This window comes from Rhinolophus sinicus, linkage group LG17, assembly GCF_036562045.2.
Source record: "Rhinolophus sinicus isolate RSC01 linkage group LG17, ASM3656204v1, whole genome shotgun sequence".
Classification (NCBI taxonomy): Eukaryota; Metazoa; Chordata; class Mammalia; order Chiroptera; family Rhinolophidae; genus Rhinolophus; species Rhinolophus sinicus.
The window spans coordinates 6070052-6093713 of NC_133766.1; the positions used below are offsets into that span (position 1 = coordinate 6070052).

Below are 23662 nucleotides of genomic sequence, written 5' to 3' on the forward strand. Positions count from 1 at the left end.
GCAAATTAAGCCGGAAACGTCGGCAGAGGCAAAAATGACAAAACTGAAACTGTCCTAACTTCGGGCACAGCATGAGAAGGCAGGGTTCTTTGGGAAAGACAATAATGCTGGGGAAAAGGGAAAGCAGCAGAAGAGGAAGACCAAATAAATATGAGGTGGACTGACTCCATAAAAAAAGGCCTAGGCATGAGTCCAGACGAGCTGAGCAGGGCTGCTGAGGATGGGACATTGTAGATGTCACTCATTCATAGGGTCACCAGGAGTCGAAGCTGAGTCAACAGCACGTCACACACACACACACACACACACACACACACACACACACACACACGGTGTGACTTCAGGAAACCAGACACTCCCGTGACCTACCTAGTTCTTTGACAGCATCTCGTTTGTTGATTTCCAAGATTTTATATAATTTCTGTGAGAAGTTAAGAAAAACAGTTTATTACCCCAAGTGCACTTCTGTCTTTGAAATCTGAGGGAAACATAAGTACAGTAGTAGAAATTTCACTTCATTTGTGATTTGGGGAGCTATTTGGTTCAATTCTCCCCTCTGTGTCCATTGTGCTGGGACTTCTCAGAAAACACTGTGTGCGCTCCACTGCGCACCAGGGACAATTCTCATAGACGGTGTCAGTTAGTTCACGTTTCCCACTGAGAACTCCTGACACAATTGAAGAAACAGCTCCATTTCAGGCTCTTCATGGGGCTTATTCTCTAGTTTTGAGTCTTTCAGGAACCAACAGCCCTGGGACCAAATAATGACAGTTCCCCAGGACTGTTAGGCACAGGGGATTGAAATTCTGCACTCATATAATGGCACAGCATAGTGCTATGTACAGGGAACAAATGGTTTGTTATCTACAGTTGAAGTAGCTTTTGGTTTAGAAAAATCGTATATAAAAAATCCCTCATTTTGAGTATCAGAGCTCATTTATTAAATTATTTCTTCTCACTCGATAACATTGAATCAATATCGGGAAGGTGTCAGATGGTTACACTGCACACAGCACCCACATACCGTGGTCCAATCCTGCTTGCTTAGCTGCATAGAGAGCAGCTAAGCCCCTTTGTACCAAACTGGACCCATAGCAAACCCTGTAAAACTGCACAAGAGAGCGTAGGAACTAACTTCCGCCTACGAAGGGAATAGTATAATCGTGAAAGCCTGGACATATACGTGACTTGTCTAAAGATGAGCTGCCACCAGCCAGTTTTGTGAACCATGTCACTTTCAGAATAAACACAAGTTTGATATCTAAACACATTTCAAAAAGCCACTTAAATCTTTATTGAAGTCTCCTCTAAAAAGGCCAAAGGGGACTATGTTTCGTTTCTTACACTTCGAGACAACTGCCCCCAAATCTCTATGCTGGCTCCTAAACTTCTCAAAACACATTCTTAATTGCTCCCACTGGCTCTTGTTTTTCTTTTCTTCCTGTTTCTGAAATCTTTTCTCCTATAAATAGCTCGATGTTCTTTCTAATATAGATCAATCTAGAATTTCCATAGCTGTTTTAATTTCCTTCTCCAATATTCAAAGCAAATCAGCAGGATAGAATTCTCTTGCACATTAATATTTGACCCAATGATCAACACTTCTTTGATAAATCTAGATAACATTCCTCTAGCCTATCTTCAAAGATATCATGAAAGGTGTCAGATACCTTCCTAAAATTCAGCTATACTCTTCCTAGAGTGGTCCCTGATTATAAGAGAAAATCTTAAATGTTAAAGACATTTAACAATATATCTTTTAGAAATTAAGAGATTCAGATAGGTATCTTCACAGCTTCTTCATCTTTCCTGAATTTAATAAGGAAAGAGCCTCCCTTTCTTGGCTGAGGGCCCGAGGGAACAAACAGTCATCATAAAATTAGGCATCACAAACAGAAAGCATAAATAGCCTCTAGCCCACCCCTGACTTTATGACACAATCATTAGATCTCTAACTTTAGTAACTATGATGTAAATTTATTGTCATATTAAAAATCAGGAGTCGCACATGGGCTGAGAAAATACCCTTCAGTTATGATACTGTTCAATTTAGACCCTCATCTGCACATATGAAAATATAACCAAAAATCACCAAACATGGGGCAGAAAAAACAGAAGGAAAGACAAGAACCAAATGCAACAAATAGAAGAATGAACCTGAAGAAAACATAATTAATACAAGAAGCACATATTTTTAAAATAAATATATTCAAGAGAATAGCACATCAATAAAAAGTTGCTATGGAAAAAAAAAGAAGCAATCACAGTTCAAAAAAATCACAAGTGTCGAAAAAAGAAAATTTAATACATGGGTTGAATATCAGAATGGACACAGCTAAAGGCTGGATTAGTGACTTGGAAAATCAAGTTAAGAGGTTCTCATTGCAAAGAAGAAATAGCTAAGTTATGACAAAAAATTGAAATAGACTAAATCCAGAAAATCAAAAATCTGTTTAAAATGGTTCCAAAAGAAGAAAAGAGAAACAACAGAGGAGAGGAAATAATCAAGGAAGTAATGGAAGAAGATGGCAATCTTCAGTAAAAGGCACCACCGAGGGCTGCATGAGATAAATTTATTTTTTAATCAAACCTAGACACATCCTGGTGAAATTTCAGAACTCCAAGGATAAAGAGAAAACCCTAAAAACCTCTAAAGAGAGAGGGGGAAAAGTCACGTACAAAAGCAAAAATAAAATCAGACGTATCGACAATGCTGGAGACAGAGGGGCGATGCATTTAAGAAAATGGTTTTGGAACATCGACCTATTAATTATGAGAGCAAAATAGATTTCTGTACATATTCAGTCCACACATGCTATGGAAAAAAATGACTATGGACATAATCCAGCATAATATACAGGAAAGTGAAAGGAGGCTCACACAGAACTCTTTCCAGAAAGAGTGGCTGTGGAATAAAACCTAAACGAAGAGAAAGAAGGTTTAAAAAAAAAAAAAAAAATTAATCCATTTGACTGTTTCATTTAGAAGCATCTCTTTCAAGAAGTGAATGTTTAATGATATTGGAACACACTTCCTTTGTTATGGATTGAATCAAATGATAGGTTCTACAGTGAAGAATATTTATAAAATCATAACACAGTACAGTTGTGTTTTGGTTTTCCGTGTATAGAGTCATCTACTGAAAAGAATGAACATACTTATACTTACAGGATAGAAGGTACATGTCATAAACCTTTTCCCTGCAAAAATTATAGCTCCAAAAATTTAAGAGGGAGAGGAAAAGAAAAGGGGAAAGGAGAGGAATGTTCTAATCTTATACTTCATGGCAGGGAGTACATAAAAGCTGTTTAGAAATAACAAACCGAGAATTAAATCCGCATGCATATTATTTAAATTAAGGGGAATTTAACACAGGAATGGTGACTTTAAGGCTGTCTCTGGGAAGGGGTACAGTGGAGGGTCATTATATTACTTTCAAGTTGTAAAATTTGTCATCATTTTCCACCATCTTTTCTGTGTTCTCTCCTCCCCCCATACATATACTGTATATACCAGGGGTGCCAAAAAAATGTTCACGTTTTAAGAGATGTTATCTATGTATTACTTTTCAAAGTTGTATTGAATTACAATAGCAATGTGTAATGTGACGTTCGCCCAAAAGATGGCGTTAATCAAATGAATGCTAACGTCATTTGTTGTATTACAATTTTAATACAGTTTTTTCCTTTCTTAAAATGTGTATACTTTTTGTGGCACCCTCTGTAGATGGAGTCACAGACCTTACCCTTAAGGCCATGCAGAGCCATTGAATGTTCTTAAGCAGAAAAAAAGCAGAAAATCACGCATGAAACTTAAAATAGCCCTTTAAGGAACATTCCTCTGCTAAATTGCAGAGCGGTCTGGAGTGGACAGCCTGGCATGAGACAACCTGGTTAGCAAGTGACTCATTCCACCTCTGAGATCCTAAGGTGCGTATGTGCGCCCTCCCATCGGGTCCTTACTGCCTTCTGCCTGGAAATGAGGAGAGTCTTGAACGATGAAAAGTGAATAAATGAATAATACCACTACTCATCCACCCCTCGGTGCCAGCATTGCAGGTTTTCACTGCCAAACCTTTGTTCTCTTTCCCTCTCTTCCTCTCCACTTCAGACCTCCCATTTCTTTGAGGCCGCCTTCGAGTTGAAGGCCTGCTGGAATGATGCCTTTTTCAAGGGCCCCACCTTTAGAGAGTGTTACCCAGACAGACGATCTCCCTTCTCTACCGTGTACTCAGAAAATAAAATAGTAGATTTTCTTCTATGAAGTTCATAAATGAGATTGATAATAAGCAGCTGACATGTAAAGAGCATGGATCGTTCTCGGCAGCACCTCGTATAACATAATAAACAATCGACTCCCCTTCACCTGCTATTAGGTTGGCGCAAAAGTAATTGCAGTTTAAAAGGTTAAAAATAATGGCAAAAACCGCAATTACTTTTGCACCAACCTAATATAATTTATCTATTGGGCCAAAAACAGGCGGAAACAGTCTTAAAAGAAATGAATACACCAAAGTGCTCCCCCACCCCACCCCCACAAATGACTAGTGCTTATCTCTCTCACCTGATAGATTGATTCTCGGCTAGAAATCTGTTGTATTAAAAATGCTGTATCCTCTTGACTTTTGACATAGCCTTTTGTAATACTATACATCAAGCTGAGGCGCTTTTTGATCTGCACCTCGACAGTTTTTATCAGTAACGGTATTATTAACTGGAATAATGGAGAGGGGAAAAAAAAAACACACACAAAAATGTGATGAGGAAAAGCACACCATCTAAGGCAGAGTTCTCAAAGTGTTGTCTCCGGACCGGCAATGGCATCACTGAGAAGGCTTGTCAGAAGCACAAATTCTGGGGCCCCACTCCAGACCTGCTGAACAAGGAGCCATGTGGGTGGGGCCTGGAATCGGTGTTTTAACAAGTCCTCCAGGTGATTCTATGTGCATTCAAGTTTGAGAGCCACTCTCTAAAAAAAATGAAAGCTCAACAGCTGTACGGGGAAGTTTCTGCCGCTGCCTTCCCCCCATTCTCCATACCCAGTCACAAACCAAATAAATCATCTCTGTGCACCTCAGTTTCTTCACTCGTAAGATAAGAAACTTAGGGTATCTAAGATCCTTCTGAGCTCGAAGTTTCTCGAACCCTCCACTGAGGCAGAAGAGTGTAATGAGTGAAGAGAATGGGATTTTAAATACAAATCTTTCTTCCTGAGTTCAAATACCAACCCTCCCATTCACTATCTCTGGGACCCTGAACCCGTGACTGAGGACTCAGCGACCTCACGTGTCAAACGAGGACATGAATACCCACTAATTACCAGAAGCCCAGTGGACCTGCTCCTTATGCACGAGCAGTGCCGTCAGCCACAGAGACAGAGTCACGTCAGAGCACAGGGCAGATGGTGAGGGTCCAGGTGACAAGGGAGGACAACGTGAGCAGGAGAAGATCACAGCAAAGGAATTACAAGAGCAGAGAAAGGGGAGGTGTTGTTGTTGTTGTTTTGTTGCTGTTTGGGTTGTAAACTTTGGGCAGAGCGAGAGATATTAAAGATTTTTACAAGTTTTATTCCATGCTGCACTGACACCCTCCTTGAGCTGAATCCTAAGGGGATCTAAATTAAAAATCTCCAATACTTTTCCAAGCTTTCCAAAGCATCTAATTTGATATACTAGCGACATGTACTTCAGAGCGCTATTATAATGATTTAATTAGATAATGTATTAGGTTGGTGCAAAAGTAATTGCAGTTTTTGCAATTATTTTTAACCTTTTAAACTGCAATTACTTTTGCACCAACCTAATACTATGATCCTGGAACATAGTAAGTGCTCAATAAACTAAGCTAATCATGACTATATTACTTATATTCATTAATTATATTAATACCTTAAATAATTTCATTGAGATTTATCAGAGTGTGCTGGACAGAAGTGGCAACCAGTTCACACTCTAAATCGAGTTGACTTCCACAATACACCTTTAAATCTTTCTTTCACTCAGAGAGACTTTTCACAAAGTACGACTTACTTCTCAAATAGTTATTTTCCATTCATCTGCATAAGATCTCTTTACAAAACCTAATTACTTAAGGAAGCTTCTACCTTCCATTTTAAGACCTAGCTTCTCGCTACTCATTTCTGATTTCTAGAGTAGTGTGTATTATGGCGGAGTTACACCTTCAGAGAGCACACAGCTCTAATCTCAGCTCATCAGGCAAAAATGATAAATAATCAAAATTATCCCTTAAGCAGGCTTTGTATATACAACTCTGTACAGTAGCTCTAAATTTCTTATGAACACTAAAGTTTGGTAACATTAACGTAGAATCAAGGAAGGAACTAAAAAAAGAACATCCACAAGCACAAGTCTGGGCCTTTAAACAATTCTGCCTTTAAGACAACTATTCCATTTCTTGGGGAATAGAGACTAGATGGAGGATTCTAATGTGTACCTTTTACCATCAGGTTTACAGCAACTTTTAAAAAATATTTAGCTTCTATAACTTCAATACATACTAAGACTTATTTGACGTAATAAGAATTAAATGACTTGGGGAAAAAAATGGAGTGGCAAGAGAAATCATCTAAAGCTCCCAAGTTTAAAAGCTTATATAATCCAACTCCTTTGGAAAGAGAAAAGAGGCTTAAGAGCGGAGACTGAAAATCTGAAAATCTACCTTCACAGTCAAAACCAGAGCCATGGAAAGAAGGAACAGTCATTGTGAAGGCCGCAGTAAAATTAAATTCCATAGGGAGTATGCTATGTGAGTGTGGACTGTAGAGAAAATATTTTCATGCTACCACAGTTAAGGCTTTACGAGCACATTTTACTAAAACTTGGAGAACTTGTTTCTAGGTTATCCTGCAGCCAGACTTTCCATTCATTCACTCAACAACTCTTTATTAGGTACTTACTATATGCGATGGCACCATTCTAGAGTTGTAGGTTATATCAGTGACCAAAACAAAGATCCCTACCTCACTGAGAGTACAGGAGACACACAGTAAGAAGGTGATAATGCTATGGGGGAAAATAAAACTTAAGCAGGTGGAGAAGGATCGAGAAGATGGAATGGGAAGCTGGGCGTATGGAGGACAGGTTGCCATTCTACACAAGGGGAGTCAAGCAGACAGCCGTAGAGCGAGTATTCCAGAACAGAAACAGCTCTTTCCCTCATTCCTTTCCAAACAGTGAGGTTTCTTAACACATTTAACCAACAGTGTAGGAAAAAACAAAACAAAAAACAACAACAACAATATTTTAAAATGTGAAGCTTCATACCTTGATGAGAGGAATAAACCTAATTATTCTTAAATATCCTATTATTACTGTAATCTGAATAAGAACCAACTTTTCCGGTCTCAATTTGACAAAATATATACAAAAGACATCAACAATTCCAATGAGCATGATAACAAATTCCACAGTATTCCAATGTTGGTGAAAATACCTCTTTTTCAAAATTAGTATCTGTTTAGAAAACAAATGGAACATATGTCATTTCATAGCATCGATACAGTGATGTGGCGGGAAAGAATCTTAAAAATTAAGTTAAATCCTCAACTACAAATGAGTTATATTCCAAAAGTTGGGTTTTAGGTTATTCATTGGGAATCCCAAAAAATTATTTTTAATATCCAACATCAAAAGTCATAATCTGATTCAAAATATACAATTGATAATGAAGCTGGAATGCCAAAACCTAGCCATGGAAAATAGCAATAAACAGGTTTATTGCTATACTATTAATAATAATTATAGAATGAAAACGGCAATGCTGATAAATCATCTTTGAAGTACAAAGTAGTTCTCCTGTTATGATGATGACCTAGCAAAATAATTTGCTTTTATTCACTTACTTATTTTTTGGCATCATTACAGAGAGTATTTGTGGGACACGCCAAGTCTGGATTTTTAGGTTTCTTTACCTGATCTTTGAGACTCTCCACTTTTATGATGATACTTATCTGATATCCAAGACCGTGACTATTATACTGATTTCATTATTGAACCCAGAAAATTCAAAGATTACTAAATTCTAGGATTCTATCAACTGTTAGAGGAAATGGTTTTTGTATCAAGTCACTTCAAAAATATGACAAAAATAAATTCACAATATCTGAATTGTTCTTTTTATAGGATACATTTCTATTTTAAACAGTACCTTCAATGCTGACTGTAATACATACAAAAAGACAAAATAGTGGTTTACTAATATCAGTGACAACACATTTAATTTTCTTGCCATTGGCCATAGATGAAGTATCATAGGATAAATGTACAGGAATGATATAATATGTCCTGTGTATTCAAATTCTTCTGAAAATACAACGTGATATGCAAATACGAGAAATTTATTTTTCCTAAAAAAGGAGAGATCAAAGAGAATGTCAGATCACTTTAAAAGCATAACAATTAAGATGTGAAATTCAACATGTGCTTAAACAAACCAGTCACATTAATTTGAAGAAAATATAAATAATATAAAACAATAGATAAGCAAAAATCTAAAACATACTTTCTGTATATAAAAGTCATAATGGAGAAAGATAAAAATATGGCTCTTATTAATCTATATCAGGGATGGGGAGAATTTTTAAATCGAAGCAATAATACATAGGAAACAGTGCAAAGATTCGTACACTGAAAGCAAAAAACAAATTTAGAGGAAAACATCAGCATTGTTTAAAATTAAAAACAGGAAAAAAATAATCTATAATTACTATGACGTATCTTTAAAGTTTTTCAATCCATCAAAAGTAGAGCTGAACGAAAAGAGACTATCCCTAGGGTTTTATTTTTTATATATTTCTTTTTAAACTTAATAAATGGAAGAAAGTAAAAAATTATCAAAACTTGTTATGAAAGGTACGTTATCTCCCACTTAAAATTTAGTCGTTTCAATGCTCCCAGTATCTTCTCATTTTGACATACTCTATTAGTAGAAAAATCTTGTCTTCCTGCTCTCAAAAGCATGTAAGTGCACAACTTACATAACAAAGAACATACCCAAGTGAAATAAAATCTGTATCTTGTGATACTTTGGAAAGTAGGTTATAGGTATTATTAATGCCATGTTATGTTTTTCCCAATTACAAACATCAACAGAACCACCCTATGGCACAGATGAAATTAAGCTGAAAGCTGGATCTAATCCACGAGTTTGGTATTTCTCACCCTGCCCGGTGTTATACCCGGGAGAATACCAGAATCTGTGGGCTGCCCCGTGTGTAACATGACCCTAAGACATGGCAATGAAAACTTGAAGAATCCAGATATGACATCCTTGTCTCCTTCCTTCCCACTCTCTAATACAGATGTGAATGAAGTTGCTGAAACCGAATGGCGAGAAAGGAGCACGCACTCTGCTCCTTCGGCACTCAATCAGTAAGAGTTGACCATAGTATGAGTTTGCTCTTACTAAGGCAAATCAAGGTCATCTACTCTGACTATGTAGAAAAGGTCGTATTTTCCAACACACTGTTATTAAAGGTTCACAAGACTTACCACGGTAGAATAAAAAATGACTCATCTTTATGATATTCCATGAAAGTTAACATGTTTTTAAACTTCATAAGCCAACTTCTCGCTTTTACATAAGTAAAAACATCATAGATACTCATGAATCTAACAGAGAAAAATATAGATATATGTTATAGTGAAAAGCAAGTGCTATAGTTTGGGGTAATATACAATGGAAATTTATGCTAAATATAAGTGTAATGTGGGTGTATTAAACATGCTTAGTTGTGAGCCTCTGTATCCATCCGCCTACCCACTCATGCTCATGGTACAGGAACATTTTTAGCAGGAGACTCCTGCTGCCTCTGTTCCTGGAACCCTTCCTGACCTGAGGTAGAACATAATTGAAGCTTCTCCAGACCAATTCTTTCGGGTTTGGAATCAAGCTTCCCTTTGTTATGCCTTGCCTAGCCCAAGCGTCTCCAAAGGCCTGAAGGCCTTACGCTTCCCAAACTGTGTAGGAACTCGATCTCCCAGATAGATTGCCAGGCTGCTGAAACGTGAACTGTCACCCAGGCAGGATCTCTCATCCTTGCTGCCCCATCATCCATTATCCAATGTTTGCCAGGACTGTGACTAGATATCAATGAATCTCTGAAATATGGAGCTTTTCCCACCAGACTGAACTGCATCTACCAACACCATCAGGTGGGCCATCAGGTGGGCCAATCACTCCAGAGCCTGCTGCACCCCAGGGAGCAGTCTAATCTAATGGCAGGCTCCAGGCTTCCCCACTTCCCCTTCCCAGGAATTTAGTGAATATTAAATAAAGACAAAATAATTATAACAGTAACTGAATGAAATTATATGGGTTTTCTTTCATGGCTCCCCTAGTCTCTTATCTAATTATACTGTAATCAGAACTTCCTCCAGAATCTCCTAATGTCACCAAGGTTATAAACCTTTGGGGAAAAAAATGTAAACAAGTTAAATAGGAAGTGGATGGATGGATGGATGAACGGACAGGTAGATGAAGATAGACAAGATAAAAAGATTGATCAATCTGGACATTTAACTTTCAGTGCATTCATTCCTTATCACATACCCATTCAATTTTGGAAATATCAATCAAAGATATATTATACTTACTTTCCTTGGATGGGGCAATAGCTTTTGGTTGCACCAATTAATATCCGAGCTGCCTCTACATCAAGGATTCCATCTTTACACTGTTTTTCAAAGCTACTCTAAACATATAATTTTAAATAAAAATTACAAAGAACCAAAACATATATGTAATGAACTTTGGTTGACTATTATTATTGAAGTTAATATATGAAAATATACTTCTACCCAAAATAATGCTATAGCAGGCAATAAATTTTATTCAGTTTAAGTATTTACTGAGTATTTATTTTTTTGCAAAGTACTGCCCTGAAAGTTTTAAAAGATACAAAGGTTCCTAGCTTCAGGAAATTCAAAATCTATATGACTCAAAGAGTTTACTTTAGTAATATAAATAGCATGTCAGCCTCAAAATGAACTACCAGGAAAGAAAAGTAAATGTGTCCTTTTTAAAAACTTTTTTCTAGGTTTATTGAGGTATAGTTGACATATAACATTGTATAAATTTTAGGCATACAACATGATGATTTGATATACATATATTTTGTAAAATAATTACCGCAATAATGTTAGAAACACATGCATCACCTCACATAATTACAGTTTTATTGTGTGTGCTGAGAATATTTAAGATTCACTCTCCTTGTAACATCCAAGTATGTAACACAATATTGTTAAAGCTAGTCACTATACTGTATATTAGACCCCCCCAGAACTAATTCACTTTATGACTGAAAGTTTCCACTTTGACCAACATCTACCCACTATAGTGACCTTTTTAGTCTCTTGTGACCAATTTTGACTTCAACCCTGTTTTATTTGATATAAATATAGGCACTCCTGCTCTCTTTTGGTTACCATTACATGGCTTATCTTTCTCCAGTCCATCACTTTTCAGCCTACATGTGTTCTTAAAGCTTAAGTGAGTCTCTTACAAGCAGCATATAGTTGGATCTTGGTGTTTTTTTTTATCCATTCAGGCACTTTGTCTTTTGATTGGAGGATTTAGTCCATTTACATTTAAAGTAATGCTTGGTAGATAAGGACTTACTATTGCCATTTTGTTTATGCTTTTTAGCTCCTTTGTTCCTTTCTTCTCTTGCCGTCTTCCTTTGTTATTTATTTTTGTAGTGGCATACTTTAATTCCTTTATCTTTTATGTATCTACTATATATTTTTTTTATGTAAGCCATGAGGCTTACATAAAACATCTTACAGATATAACTAGACAGTATTCTTGTGTCAACCGAATCTCTACCCCCTAAAATAAATTACGAGCAAAGTCACACCTCTTAGGTGCCACTGATATTAAACTTAGAAGATAAAGTTACCTCCTGGGATTACTTCCTTCCTCACATGCTGACCATGTACTTTATAAATGTACACATTGTTTATAATGTACTCATTGTGGAAGCTGCTAATCTTCCCCAAGGCTAGGCTCCAGAACATTTCCCAAATCACCTTTCGCACATTTTAGTGGTCAAAACAATTCACAAGAACAGCCCAAAGTTATGGGGGAGGAATACAGACACCACATCTTAATAGGAGACTCTACAAAGAATTCGTGACTATATTTCACTGCTCTGGATAAGAGCCTTTCAAACTCTGAGAATATTTTAAATTAAGTAGAGAAACATTTAAAAGAATGAAAACATAATATTAATATTTTTTATTAAGAAGAAATGTGTTCTTTAACAGAAAAAAATGAAAGAAGAAGGAATTTATAGATTAAAAGACACTTAAATGACATATCCATTAATTGCAATGTGCTAACTTTATTGGAATCCAATTAAAAAATGTAAACTGTTAAGATACGTGTTGATCACATTTATGAGACAACTGGAAATTTGATCATTGACTCAATACTTGATGTTATTAAGGAATTATTAAATTCAGGTCACAAGTTAGTATTTTACTGTGTTTTTAAAAAGAAATTAAAATGTAGAGATATATACTGAAATATTTAAGATGAAATAATGATAGGATATCTGGGATTTGCTTCAAAATAATATGAAAGGTGGGGGTGAATGTGAGTGCAGATGGAGCAGGTTTGGTTAGGTGTGGATGGTTTTTAAGGCTGGGTGATGGATAATGGGGGTTCATTACACTATTCTATCTACTTTTGTACATGTGAGAAAATTTCCACAATAATGAGTTTTAAAATTGAAGTTAAAAAGGACTCGGCATAATGAGTATTTCATATCCTTGTAATGTTGAGTAAAATTTGTCTGATTAGAATATAACTCCAATTTAAAATGTGTGATTTGATAAGTTGATTTAAATTTCATTACCTAGTAATCGTCCTATGTTTATATTAGAACATTTGAATATTGAATCTGAAATATTTTAAAACAATTTTGATTCATTAGACTTATTTTAACTTATTAGATTTATAAGAATTAATAAATACTTGAGAGAATTTTGTATAAAAGGAACTCAAATATGTTCAGTTTATAAAAGCAGTTTCAAATATTATGAAGACGTTTAACTAAACATGTAAATGGCACCAAATGTTATTCAAAGACCCCTGAAAAGTGAACTGCTAAAATCTACTAGACTTAGAATAAGATTTGTTACTTGAACTTAAAGCCTATGAGATTTTTCATTTTCATTTTTTAATTTTCATAAATCAGACATAAATTTTAACAACCAATAGACTATCAAAAAATGGGGAAAATATTTCTTTCTAGTCACCTGAAAACCATATGTAAGAATTAAAAGTATTGCAAGAATAAAAAAGAAAGAAAGCAGATTATGTGAACAGTACCAACCATTTGTATCATAGCTATATGCAATCTGGCTTCTTCTATTAAAGCATCATCTGTTGTAGACTCCTGCCCGGTGCCATCACGGGAAATGTTGTAAAACTGACGAGCATCAGGCTGTTTTAAAAGCATGCAGAGATAAAGTTAAAAATCAGTAAAAATGATTAGGAGCTGTCAAATGCTTCAAATAATTCAAATCAGAATTATTAAAATGAAGAGCCATGTACTCGTGTAAGTGGCTAACGTTCTCCATGTAAGAAATGTTGCTTTCAGTTGTGGCAAAGTAACTAGTATTTATTTACAGGTGGAATTCTTCCCCCAAGCTGTCTACGCTTGACTGCTCTCTGAAGCAGCCTGTGTTTTCTGTTTTTTTATAAGCCTTATCCAGAGAGACATCGCCACAGGTTAGAATATTAGTCATGGCAGAATCCATTCATAGTTACTCAACCAACCCATCTGTAAAAACATAAATTCTCCTGTATTTGGCAAACAAGGTGAGATCACCATGACCTTGTCCGAGACAGAATTCAACGAAGTCTTTTAACCGAGATAGCAAAGCTAGTAAATACACCTCTCCCAAATTTTCTGACAGTTAATTAGCAGAATCAAGTTTTTTATAATAAACGAAAGCAAGAGAGGCAGACCCAGGGAAAGAAAGAAGGACTCACAGGAATGCTGTATCTAATCTTCGTTTTTTCTTCTACTAAGGTCCAGTTAACATTTGTCAAAATTTTCTCTGTTTTAAATAAAGTTATTGTGTTCTGTATTATCTCCTGTATGTGTTTAATGGCATTGAGCATGGCCACTTGTCTCGGAAGAGAAATGGTACACAAACCTGTAACGGAGGAAAGCAGGAACCTTAACAGAATACACTGAAGATTGTGAGGGGAAACAAAAATGTCACATGATGTAGTGGAATCTTGGCATCACCTGCAGAGCCAAACCAGAGTGCTTAGAGCAAGGACATTTTGTCCAGAATTTTCTAGGAAATTACCCAACTCTCTGTTTCCTTCTGGCTCTACAGCTTAACTTGATCTGACCCAACTACGAAAAATGTTTTATAGAAATGTACACTTGAAACCTATACAATTTTACTAACCAATGTCACCCCAATAAATTTAATTATATATATGTAGAAATCTAAAAAAAAAAAAAAAAAAGGAATGTTTTATCAGTTTCCTTTCATTCCCTATAGCTAGAGACATGACTCACTATTTCAAGACACCCAATGGGTATTTCTCAAAGTGTGGAGAACTCCCTGTATTTCTTCTACAGGTAGAAGGGCTGCTTATTAAATGATGCAAATTCCTGGGCTCTACTCCATATCTGGAGAATCAGATTGGCTTGAGAATTTGCATTTTAACAAGTTCTCCAACGGATTCTTTTTTTTTTTCACTCCCCCAACACAGATTCACATGTACGTCCAACCACACAACCAACTTTCTGTCAGAAACATAATGTTTCACTCTTAAACATGTGTGCACTTGATAAGAAAATTTCCATTTGTCAACTGATTCTTATACACAATACAATTTAAAGGCCACTGCAATGGCGATCTCTTAAATTTAACATCTCTCTGGCCTGGCTAGCAAACCTCCATGTCCAAAACTTGTAGCAGCTTGTATTTTCTTGAGGTATGAATTTAAAGCTACAGCTATGAGGCTCACTTACCAAAAAGAGGAATTTAAATAGCGAGCTTAGCCAACTCACTCGAAACGCTGCCTCCAAAGAATGGTTTTCTCTTCGTAACTGCATATGAAATGTCTCACAAAGAGTTAAAATGGGTTCTAGATGTTTCCGTTTAAGTTCTTTGCACTCTCTAAGGGACACCGTGTGCAACAGTGCTGTCTAAAATTCTGGGGATTCAGAAAGGCCTAGAGGCATATCCCTCTTTGTTCTCTCTGGTCCCCAGCAAGGATGCATTTGACAGCGAGCTGAAGAGTTAGGAGGTGTCAGCTTTGGGTTTAAAATTCCTGTGGCTGAGACAACACAAGTAGAAAGCTCATTCATTTGCCTAATGCCATCCTACCCATATGATGGGGCAGAAGCCACTTTCTGGCCCGCTGTGCCTAAGCAGACCACCTGGTGGCACCTGCTACATTTTAATGGACTCCCTGTGTTGAAGACGATCCTGGAAGAGAGTGAGGAGCCACCACCTTAAAGCATTAGACCAGATGGAAGAAGTTGGTTTGGAATTCTTACTTAAAAAGCCAGTTCCAGGAAGTGCCTGATAAACGTGTGCCATGCAGTATTTCTAGAAAGGACGAGCATTGATTCTGAGAGGATAAAGCTTGCCACATATTTTTGTTTCCAAACGAACATCCTGTGGTCTGGTTAACACAATAAACATTTTGTAATGGAAGAATAAGAGAAGGAGAAAACATTACCATGATAGTATAATTAAACCCCTTGATCTTGTCTTTGAGTAGCTTAGGAAGCGGAATCACAAGAAAGGGAGCATGGGAGAAACCCAGATGTTATGTCCTAAGCAAAGAGAGCAGAGCAGGCCTGGGAGGGGAAGGGCAGACCTTCAGAGATCAAATGAACTTCACTCATGCTCCAGTGTAGGCTTCTGCTGACCCAAGCACACCGTGTCACTGCAAACGAGAGCGTACCCATAACTGGGGAAAGGGGAGAGCTGCCCCAAATCTGCCCCATTTCCTAGCCCTGTTTCCGTATTGGAGCTGCCACAGGAAGTTCTGCAATGGTGGTGATGGGGCACGGTTTCAGGCACAGGCAGGACTGTGAGAAGACATCAGCAGAGGTGATGTCTCTTGTGGGTAGGACGGGGTAAATTCACCGGGTGTCTCCCTGTTTAGAAGAACTCTCCTTCCACAGTCCTTCTACCTTCTCCTTCTAGCTTCCGTCGACCTCTCATTAGTTCCAAGCTTACTTACGCAGAAACATTCTGATTACCAATGGTTTATCAAGGAAATTGGTATTTCGAGGTGAATACGCTGAATAATGATCACAATTATTTCAGACATAGAAAGAAATAATCCTCATTATACATTAATAATTTGATTTTCTGCTTTATCCATATTCTTCTGTGAGTGCCGTATATGCACGTCTCCAGCAGTCTGATCAGTTAGAGACCATGACAGAATCAGTTCTCTGCACCAGCAAAGCTGAAGACAGGGTCATGGGATACAGGACTATGCTAAGGCCCTACGCTGACCTGGTGTAACCCCACCCCGCTCTCTCCCTCCTATCTGGGCCCCACTGCCACCGATTAGCTTATCGTGGATTTCTCTATTGACCATGTGTTTATTTGTGATTTGATCATATTTGTGCATAAATATCATCTATCTGCATTATTCTCCCCAGTTAATTAATGGAAGGTAGATATACGTTACCTAATGTCCTGGCAAAATGAGTCATCATGTATGAATTTATTCCCATAGTCATTAATGAAACCACTTGTACATACAATATAAACTATAAAACAAAACGCACAAATAGTTAGAACCAAAACATTAATAAGTTCTCCAAAGGGAATCATTGTTCAATTAACCACCCACGAAATTCTTAATCTACATTTTTAAATCCTGCCTCTGAAAAATAAATTGAGGCAAAAGGATGGCTTTGTGAAAACTGATTGGATATAATATACTGAGGCAGAAATGAGTTGTCAATGTGGATGAGAAAAAAAAAAAAAAGATTTTGTCATTTCTGGGAGGGACAGGAACGCTGAGAGGAGAGCACTCCACAGCTTTCAGCAGCAGCCATGCAAAACCAGCAAGGTGGGGGCCATCACAGACCGGTGGGGGAGAGACCCCGGCAACGGCAGGCAGCAGAGACCACAGGTGGGGGAGGGAAATGCACCTGCCACAAGCATTTTGCTGCAACTGGACAAGAGGCGCCGTAGAAGCAGGTGGGAGCTCTGGTGGCGTGTGGAGGTGCCACGCCAAAGCAGAAACACAACCGCATTTGGAGCTGGTGGCTCTGCCATTTATCACCCATGGAATTTGGGGCCAGTCAACCACTCTGAGCCTCGGTGTTCCTCATTGAAAAATGGAGTTAATTGCAATATGTCCTCCGGAGAGCGTTTCCCAAACTTGACTGACAGCATAAAGCACCTGAAGTGTTTCTTAAAGACACTGGCTCCCAGGCTTCCCCATGGATTCTGATTCTGTCGGTCTGGGGTGGAGCCAGAGGGATTCGTAACGTCAAACACATGTGGGAAACAATGTAAAATGATAGTCAGATGTGAGTTAATGTTTCATTGATTAGTTTTAGGCCAATTCCTTGCATAAAAGAAAACTGAAGGAGCTCAGATGTTGGTTATTACACTTTTCCTTTCAAGCATGAAAAGACCCACAGTCTTGGCAAAACCACAGGTTTGTTTGAATTCCAAATTAATTCCCAGATCACGCCCACAGATATAAAGTGTAAATCCTCAGGAAAGACAGGAAAGGATACGATATACTCCATTAATACAAACAACAAAAAAAGCACACACAAAAAAGCACACACAAAAGCACTCCCTTTTTGGGAGTTAGGGCACCTGAGTTCGTTCCCTAACATGCTCTTCTCTGTTTTGATTTCTGCACATGCAAGAAGCAGAGGGTGATAGTTGCTCACAAAAAGAAGCTATTTGAAAAAAAACTGAACTCCTGGGGCCTTCTAGGACAGGAGCAAAATAGCAAACTAGAGAAAATCCTGAGCTGGAAATTGGATAATATCAGGAACCTCTGTATATCTACCTCCAGATTGAAGTTTCTTGGGAGGTGGGCAGGTGTTCTTAGTTTACATTATTCAAGTGCTTTTATCCTTCCCAGGGGCAGGTTTGGGATTCACCTGACTGGGAGGTGGTGGGAGTTTCCTGAGGATTTCTAGAACCTTCTAGCAACTTCTCCAGCTAGCTCACACAGAACTGTCACAAATGACATGGTACCCTAAAACTGTCAGCAGATCCACTGGGCTCTTGCAATCATTCCTAGATTCTTAGTACCACAGATGCTTCCACCACCAGATAGCCCACCGGCTAGCCCATGGGATAAGGGCTTTGAGAGAAAGTGGAAAGAAAACCAAGTTTTGTTTTTCAATAAGATAATGTAGTCTTCAGTCAAACTTTTTAAAGAAATTAATTTTTAAAAATTAGCCCTAAAGACATCAATATAATTAGATCCTTAGTTCAAACATTTAAAAAAATCTTTCTTCCTTTAGTATATTGAACTAGCACTTCAGTTTTTGCTCTACTAGCTATAGGAATTGGAATGTCGTAGATAGGGTTTTGCTTTTTATGATTTCTGACAGCTATTGGGCAGTAGCATTTATATGCTCAATAACATTTACTAAGCATTTACTAAATGTCAGGTATTTTACTAAGCATCAGCTCAAATCCTCAACTGGAAATTTAAGTTCCACAAATCTAGGAAACTCACCAAAGATCACACAGCCTGTGAAAGGCGGAGCCAGGATTCGACCCCAAGTCGACCCAGTTCCCAAGTCTGTAAACTTTACTTGACTGCTGGTCCCTTTCACATTGTCAATAAACTTTCCTCTAAAATTTCCTTCCTACTTAAAAAAAAGTATTTTTCGAATCCAATTTTAAAAAAAGGTTAAATGTGTTATCGGGTACCAGGACAAGTGCTACAAAGTAAATACAATGAATAAGTAAATATGAATAATCATGAGACATGATTTTTGCCTACCATTTGTGGCGACTCTATTTTTTGTTCAGCCAGATTATAAACATCAGGAGTCAAGAGCAAGTTAAAAACGCCTTTAATTCCAGACCATGCTATCACAGCTCCCCATCTCCAATTATACTCATAAGTCGAATACATCAGAATAGGACTCACTAACACAGTAGTAACCAATCTGTGGGGAGAAAAGCATTTAAATCACACCTTATGTATGAATGTGATTCATGGTTGGAACTATATACTAAATACTAAATTTCATGTAAAATTTTTCGGGAAAGAGAAGACAATCTAGTTTTTTGATACGTTGTTCAAACTTTCTGGAACTAACCAAATCTACTATCTTGCACATAATATTCAAATCTTGAAAAATAATGCTAGAAGTTCTATACAAATATAAGGAATGATCATTTACACCAGGGTGTACTGCTTGGATTTTGTTAGTAAATTCCTGTAGGGAAACTTCCTCAAATAATATCAATCAGTTAATCGATTCCCTGAAAGGCCATGACTGTATTCAGAAATTAGGCCAGAGGACTGCAGATCATGGCCAGAAAGTAAAATTATTGTAAACACATTAACAAACTTACCGTATTTCCCTGAAAATAAGACCTAGCCGGACAATCGGCTCTAATGAGTCTTTTGGAGCAAAAATTAACATAAGACCGGGTCTTATTTTACTATAATAGAAGACCAGATTACTACACTATATATACTATACTATACTATACTATACTATACTATACTATACTATACTATACTATACTATACTGTACTATACTACAATATAATATAGTATAGTACTGGGTCTCATATTAGTTTTTGCTCCAAAAGACACATTAGAGCTGATTGTCCAACTAGGTCTTATTTTTGGGTAAACAGGGTAGCCCAACCAAATTTCTCTTGAGTTCCCACAAGAATCATACATTAAATGCCACAAATAATTTCCATTTGCACCTTATTTCTCTACAGATCATTTTTCTATAAGACCCTGTGACAAAATTTACATTCCGTCTTTAGGGGATCTGCGCCAAAAAAATTTCAGTAATGTCCTTCAAATAAGATTTCAGCAGAAATAAAACTGCCATGTTCTCAGAAACAAAAAATATATTGTGTGTCAGTTGCTAAGCTGGAATTTCACAAGACAGTTTAGAGAGTTCCTGTCATTAAGAAACAGAAAAACCTACAATTACCATCTATAATGTATATAATTAATTTGGGCAACCTTCTCTGCCTTGTATTTAAGCCTTTTGCAAAGCAATTCTTCCCAACCTTTCCAGTCTTACTAAATCATATTTCTCCAAAATTCCATGAGTCCAGCCAAAATACAACAACTTGTGTTGTTTCCTGATATAAAAAAAATGGAGGAGTAGATCGAAGGTTCTGGAGTAAGTCTACCTGGGTTCAAATTTAGGCTTCCTTTAGTAACTACGTAAACTTCAGCACATTACTTAATCTCTCTAATTCTTCTTCTGTAAAATAGAGATGATGATGATAACTGTACTTGCCTCAAAGGATTATTATGAAGATTCAATTATTAAACGAGGCACCATATATAGGGTTTAGAATGAGGCTGTGAATGTGGTCAGTGTTCAATATGTTAGTGACGATTCTTATACCCAGGCCTTTGTTTGCTTCATCCTCTCTGAAATGTCCTTCTCAACAAGTCTCTACAGGAAGGCCACCTACAGTCTAAGGGCCCCTTAGGATGACGCTCTCCATTAAAGCATTTCTTCTGGCGAGGTGGAAGCATAAGTTCACACAATATCTCTGGTACCCACTAGCCATTTGAACTTGGGCAAGGTACCTCACCTTTTTTTGGCCAGTTTCTTTATCTATAAGATAGAATAATTCTTATCTCCTAGTGTTGTAATGAAGATGAGATGAGATCATGGATGTGTAGCTGAGTCAAACCACATGCAAAAAAAACCATGCATCTTTCTTCAACCTGCACACGAGCTCCCATGGTGTGAAGAAATGGAAATTATATACACATCCTTCTGTGTGCGAATGACTACCTGAGTTGCCTGCAGTGGCTTCAGAGGCGGCAGAAGCCACATTCCAGGAGAACATCTTAGAAAGTGAGTGCCCTTGGCTAGGCCTACCCTGAGTGGAAATGACAATGTTTTGCAAAGACACTGTCCTAAATTCTTACGGGAGACACAACGACCACGAGTGTGCAATGGCATTCTAGAAAAAGCACGCTCATGGGAGTCAAGTTTAAATCCCAACTCTGCCCTTACAAGTTGGGTGACTCTAGGCAAGTTTTTAACCTCTCCATGCTTCATCTGTGAAATGATGAAATGACACCTACCTTATAGGGTTGTATGAATATTAACGGCATAATGTACATGGTAAGTGCTTAATAAATGGCTTTATCATAGCTATGAGGTCGGACAATTAAGTTTGCGAACTCATCCTGGAAAAAGTGCTGCATGCCTCATTGCTGACTATCACTACGGTCACCTTCAAAGTACTCCCCTTGGGAAGCTATGCACCTATGCTAGCGCCTAGTCCACCCTTCAAAGCAATTTTGGAACTCTTTCTGGAATGGCCATTAGAGCTGTCGTGGTATTACCCTTGATGTCCTGAATGTCATCAAAATGTCTTCTTTTCAGTATTTCCTTTATCTTCAGGTAAAGAAAGAAGTCATTGGGGGCCAGATCAGGTGAGTAGGGAGGGTGTTCCAATACAGTTATTTGTTTACTGGCTAAAAACTCCCTCACAGACAGTGCTGTGTGAGCTGGTGCATTGTCGTGATGCAAGAGCCATGAATTGTTGGCAAAAAGTTCAGGTGGTCTAACTTTTTCACGCTGCTTTTTCAGCCCTTCCAAATAGTTAACTTGGTTAACTGTTTGTCCAGTTGGTACAAATTCATAATGAATAATCCCTCTGATGTCAAAAAAAAAAGGTTAGTAACATCGTTGCCACAAGTTCACGAACTTAATTGTCATACCTTCATATGATGATAATACATGATAATGAAAGTCAACAAAAACGTTAGGAGCCATTAATCTGGTCCAGGGGTACTCCAACTTTAACAAGCATGTTGAAACAGTTCTGTGAATCTCGAGATTGAACCCCATAAATTGGGATGGGCCCATGAATTTGCATTTCTATCAATCACATGGGTTACGCTGATGCTGATGTGCTGCCCCTTCTGATTTTATAGATGAAATCTTGAAGAGTAAATACACACACACACCCCTCATGGCACAGCAAGCTATTGTCAGGACCTTGACAACCACCCAGGCTTTCTGACTGCACGCCCAGGGCTCTCTTTCGCTGTAACCCACTGTTTCCCAATTGTCATTATGGGCTTGAGAACCTAGGACCAGTAAGAAAACTTTAAAATACAATTCTTACCTGACAATATTCACTGTTGCAAATAAGATTAAAATGAAAACTACAGTGTGCGCTCTAAAATATTTGGTTTCTCCACATCCAATTACAATGCCAAAGAAAGTGTATATTAAATGTTGGAACATGGATGAAAACATTATTAGGAACCTAGGATGAAGAGAATGGAAATCACATTTTAGCAATGTGTTTTTTTAAATAGTTCCCTTTTCACACAAAATAGTGTCTCACATATCTGCCATTCTTGTCTTAGCAGAGGTCCTTGCTTCCATCACTGCTACAATCAACATTTAAAAGTATTTTGTTGGAACTGAAATACACCCAGTTCCATATTCCCCAATACCCTCATCACACCAATACCATGGGCTGCCTCTCTCAGCAGAACAGTAAGAGCAAGGCGGAAAAGTGAGGATCCGCAGCCCTCACCCTCAGGCTGGCGACGTGGCAGTGGCAGTGAGATTAGCTGGCAGCATATCAACGGTCGGGCCTGCCACAGCTACACCCAGAGCCGGGCTTGCTGCAAGGAGCCGCCAGGTTAAGCTTGACTTTGTGATGGCTGACCGGATCACCTCCGTGCCCTCTGCATGACTTCTTCCTTTGTGGTCTGCATCAGAGTCCCTTCCCTTGAACCTCTCTCCTGTCTGCTTTCCCATTTACTGAATTCCGAAACACCTTGCGAGCCTAACTCTAATCCTGTGTTCTTCACAAAACCTTCCTACGCACCCTCTGGAAGCGACCCTCCTCTGCATCCCCACCGTGCCCTTCATCAACTCCACCACGTGCTTAAGCAGAGAAGAGCATGAAGAATCACCCAGATTGCTTTCTAAAAATCTACATGCCTGGCCCCATCCCAGAGATTCTTACTGAGCATACCAGAGCACTGAGGTTAGGCCATGGGGCCGTTCTGGTTTCATGTGGTAACACACCTAGGTCACGGCCAGGTCTGACCTCTACAGACAGATCCCAAGCCACATCTCCTCTTGGACCCTCTATTGGGACTTCCCCTTCTGCTGACTGGGTGGCTGTGTCTGTCCCACAAACCAGTGTCCCTGTAGGTGGGTCTGAAGTTCTACATTTGGAAAGAAGCATTAGGAAACCTCATTTTAGCTGCAGTTATAAACTACGTTTTCGGATACAGCATTACTCCAATTAAGCAGATAGTGTGACCCTCTATTTGATTCCAATCTTCATTCAATTACTTCAGAACTCCTACAAGGAAAGGGTATGAGTGGACCTCAAATTCCAATACTCAGTTTTCTGAAAATTCAGAAATGATGGGCTAACTGGCTGAGCAGAATACC

At 38.1% G+C, this 23662-nt stretch overlaps 1 protein-coding gene across 1 annotated transcript in view; it reads right to left on the reverse strand.

Moving 5' to 3' along the window:
• The window catches only part of SLC9C2 (solute carrier family 9 member C2 (putative)), a 61904-nt gene that overhangs the window by 21740 nt on the left and 16502 nt on the right, over window positions 1-23662 (reverse strand). The window contains exons 9-19 of the mRNA XM_074322251.1: window positions 22368-22511; window positions 19011-19179; window positions 16710-16791; window positions 14022-14188; window positions 13360-13470; window positions 10613-10710; window positions 9509-9628; window positions 8166-8364; window positions 7283-7471; window positions 4564-4713; window positions 370-421 (exon numbers count right to left, since the gene is read on the reverse strand). Of these exons, the coding sequence (XP_074178352.1) occupies window positions 370-421; window positions 4564-4713; window positions 7283-7471; window positions 8166-8364; window positions 9509-9628; window positions 10613-10710; window positions 13360-13470; window positions 14022-14188; window positions 16710-16791; window positions 19011-19179; window positions 22368-22511 (1481 nt within the window). The remainder of the gene's footprint in view (window positions 1-369; window positions 422-4563; window positions 4714-7282; window positions 7472-8165; window positions 8365-9508; window positions 9629-10612; window positions 10711-13359; window positions 13471-14021; window positions 14189-16709; window positions 16792-19010; window positions 19180-22367; window positions 22512-23662) is intronic.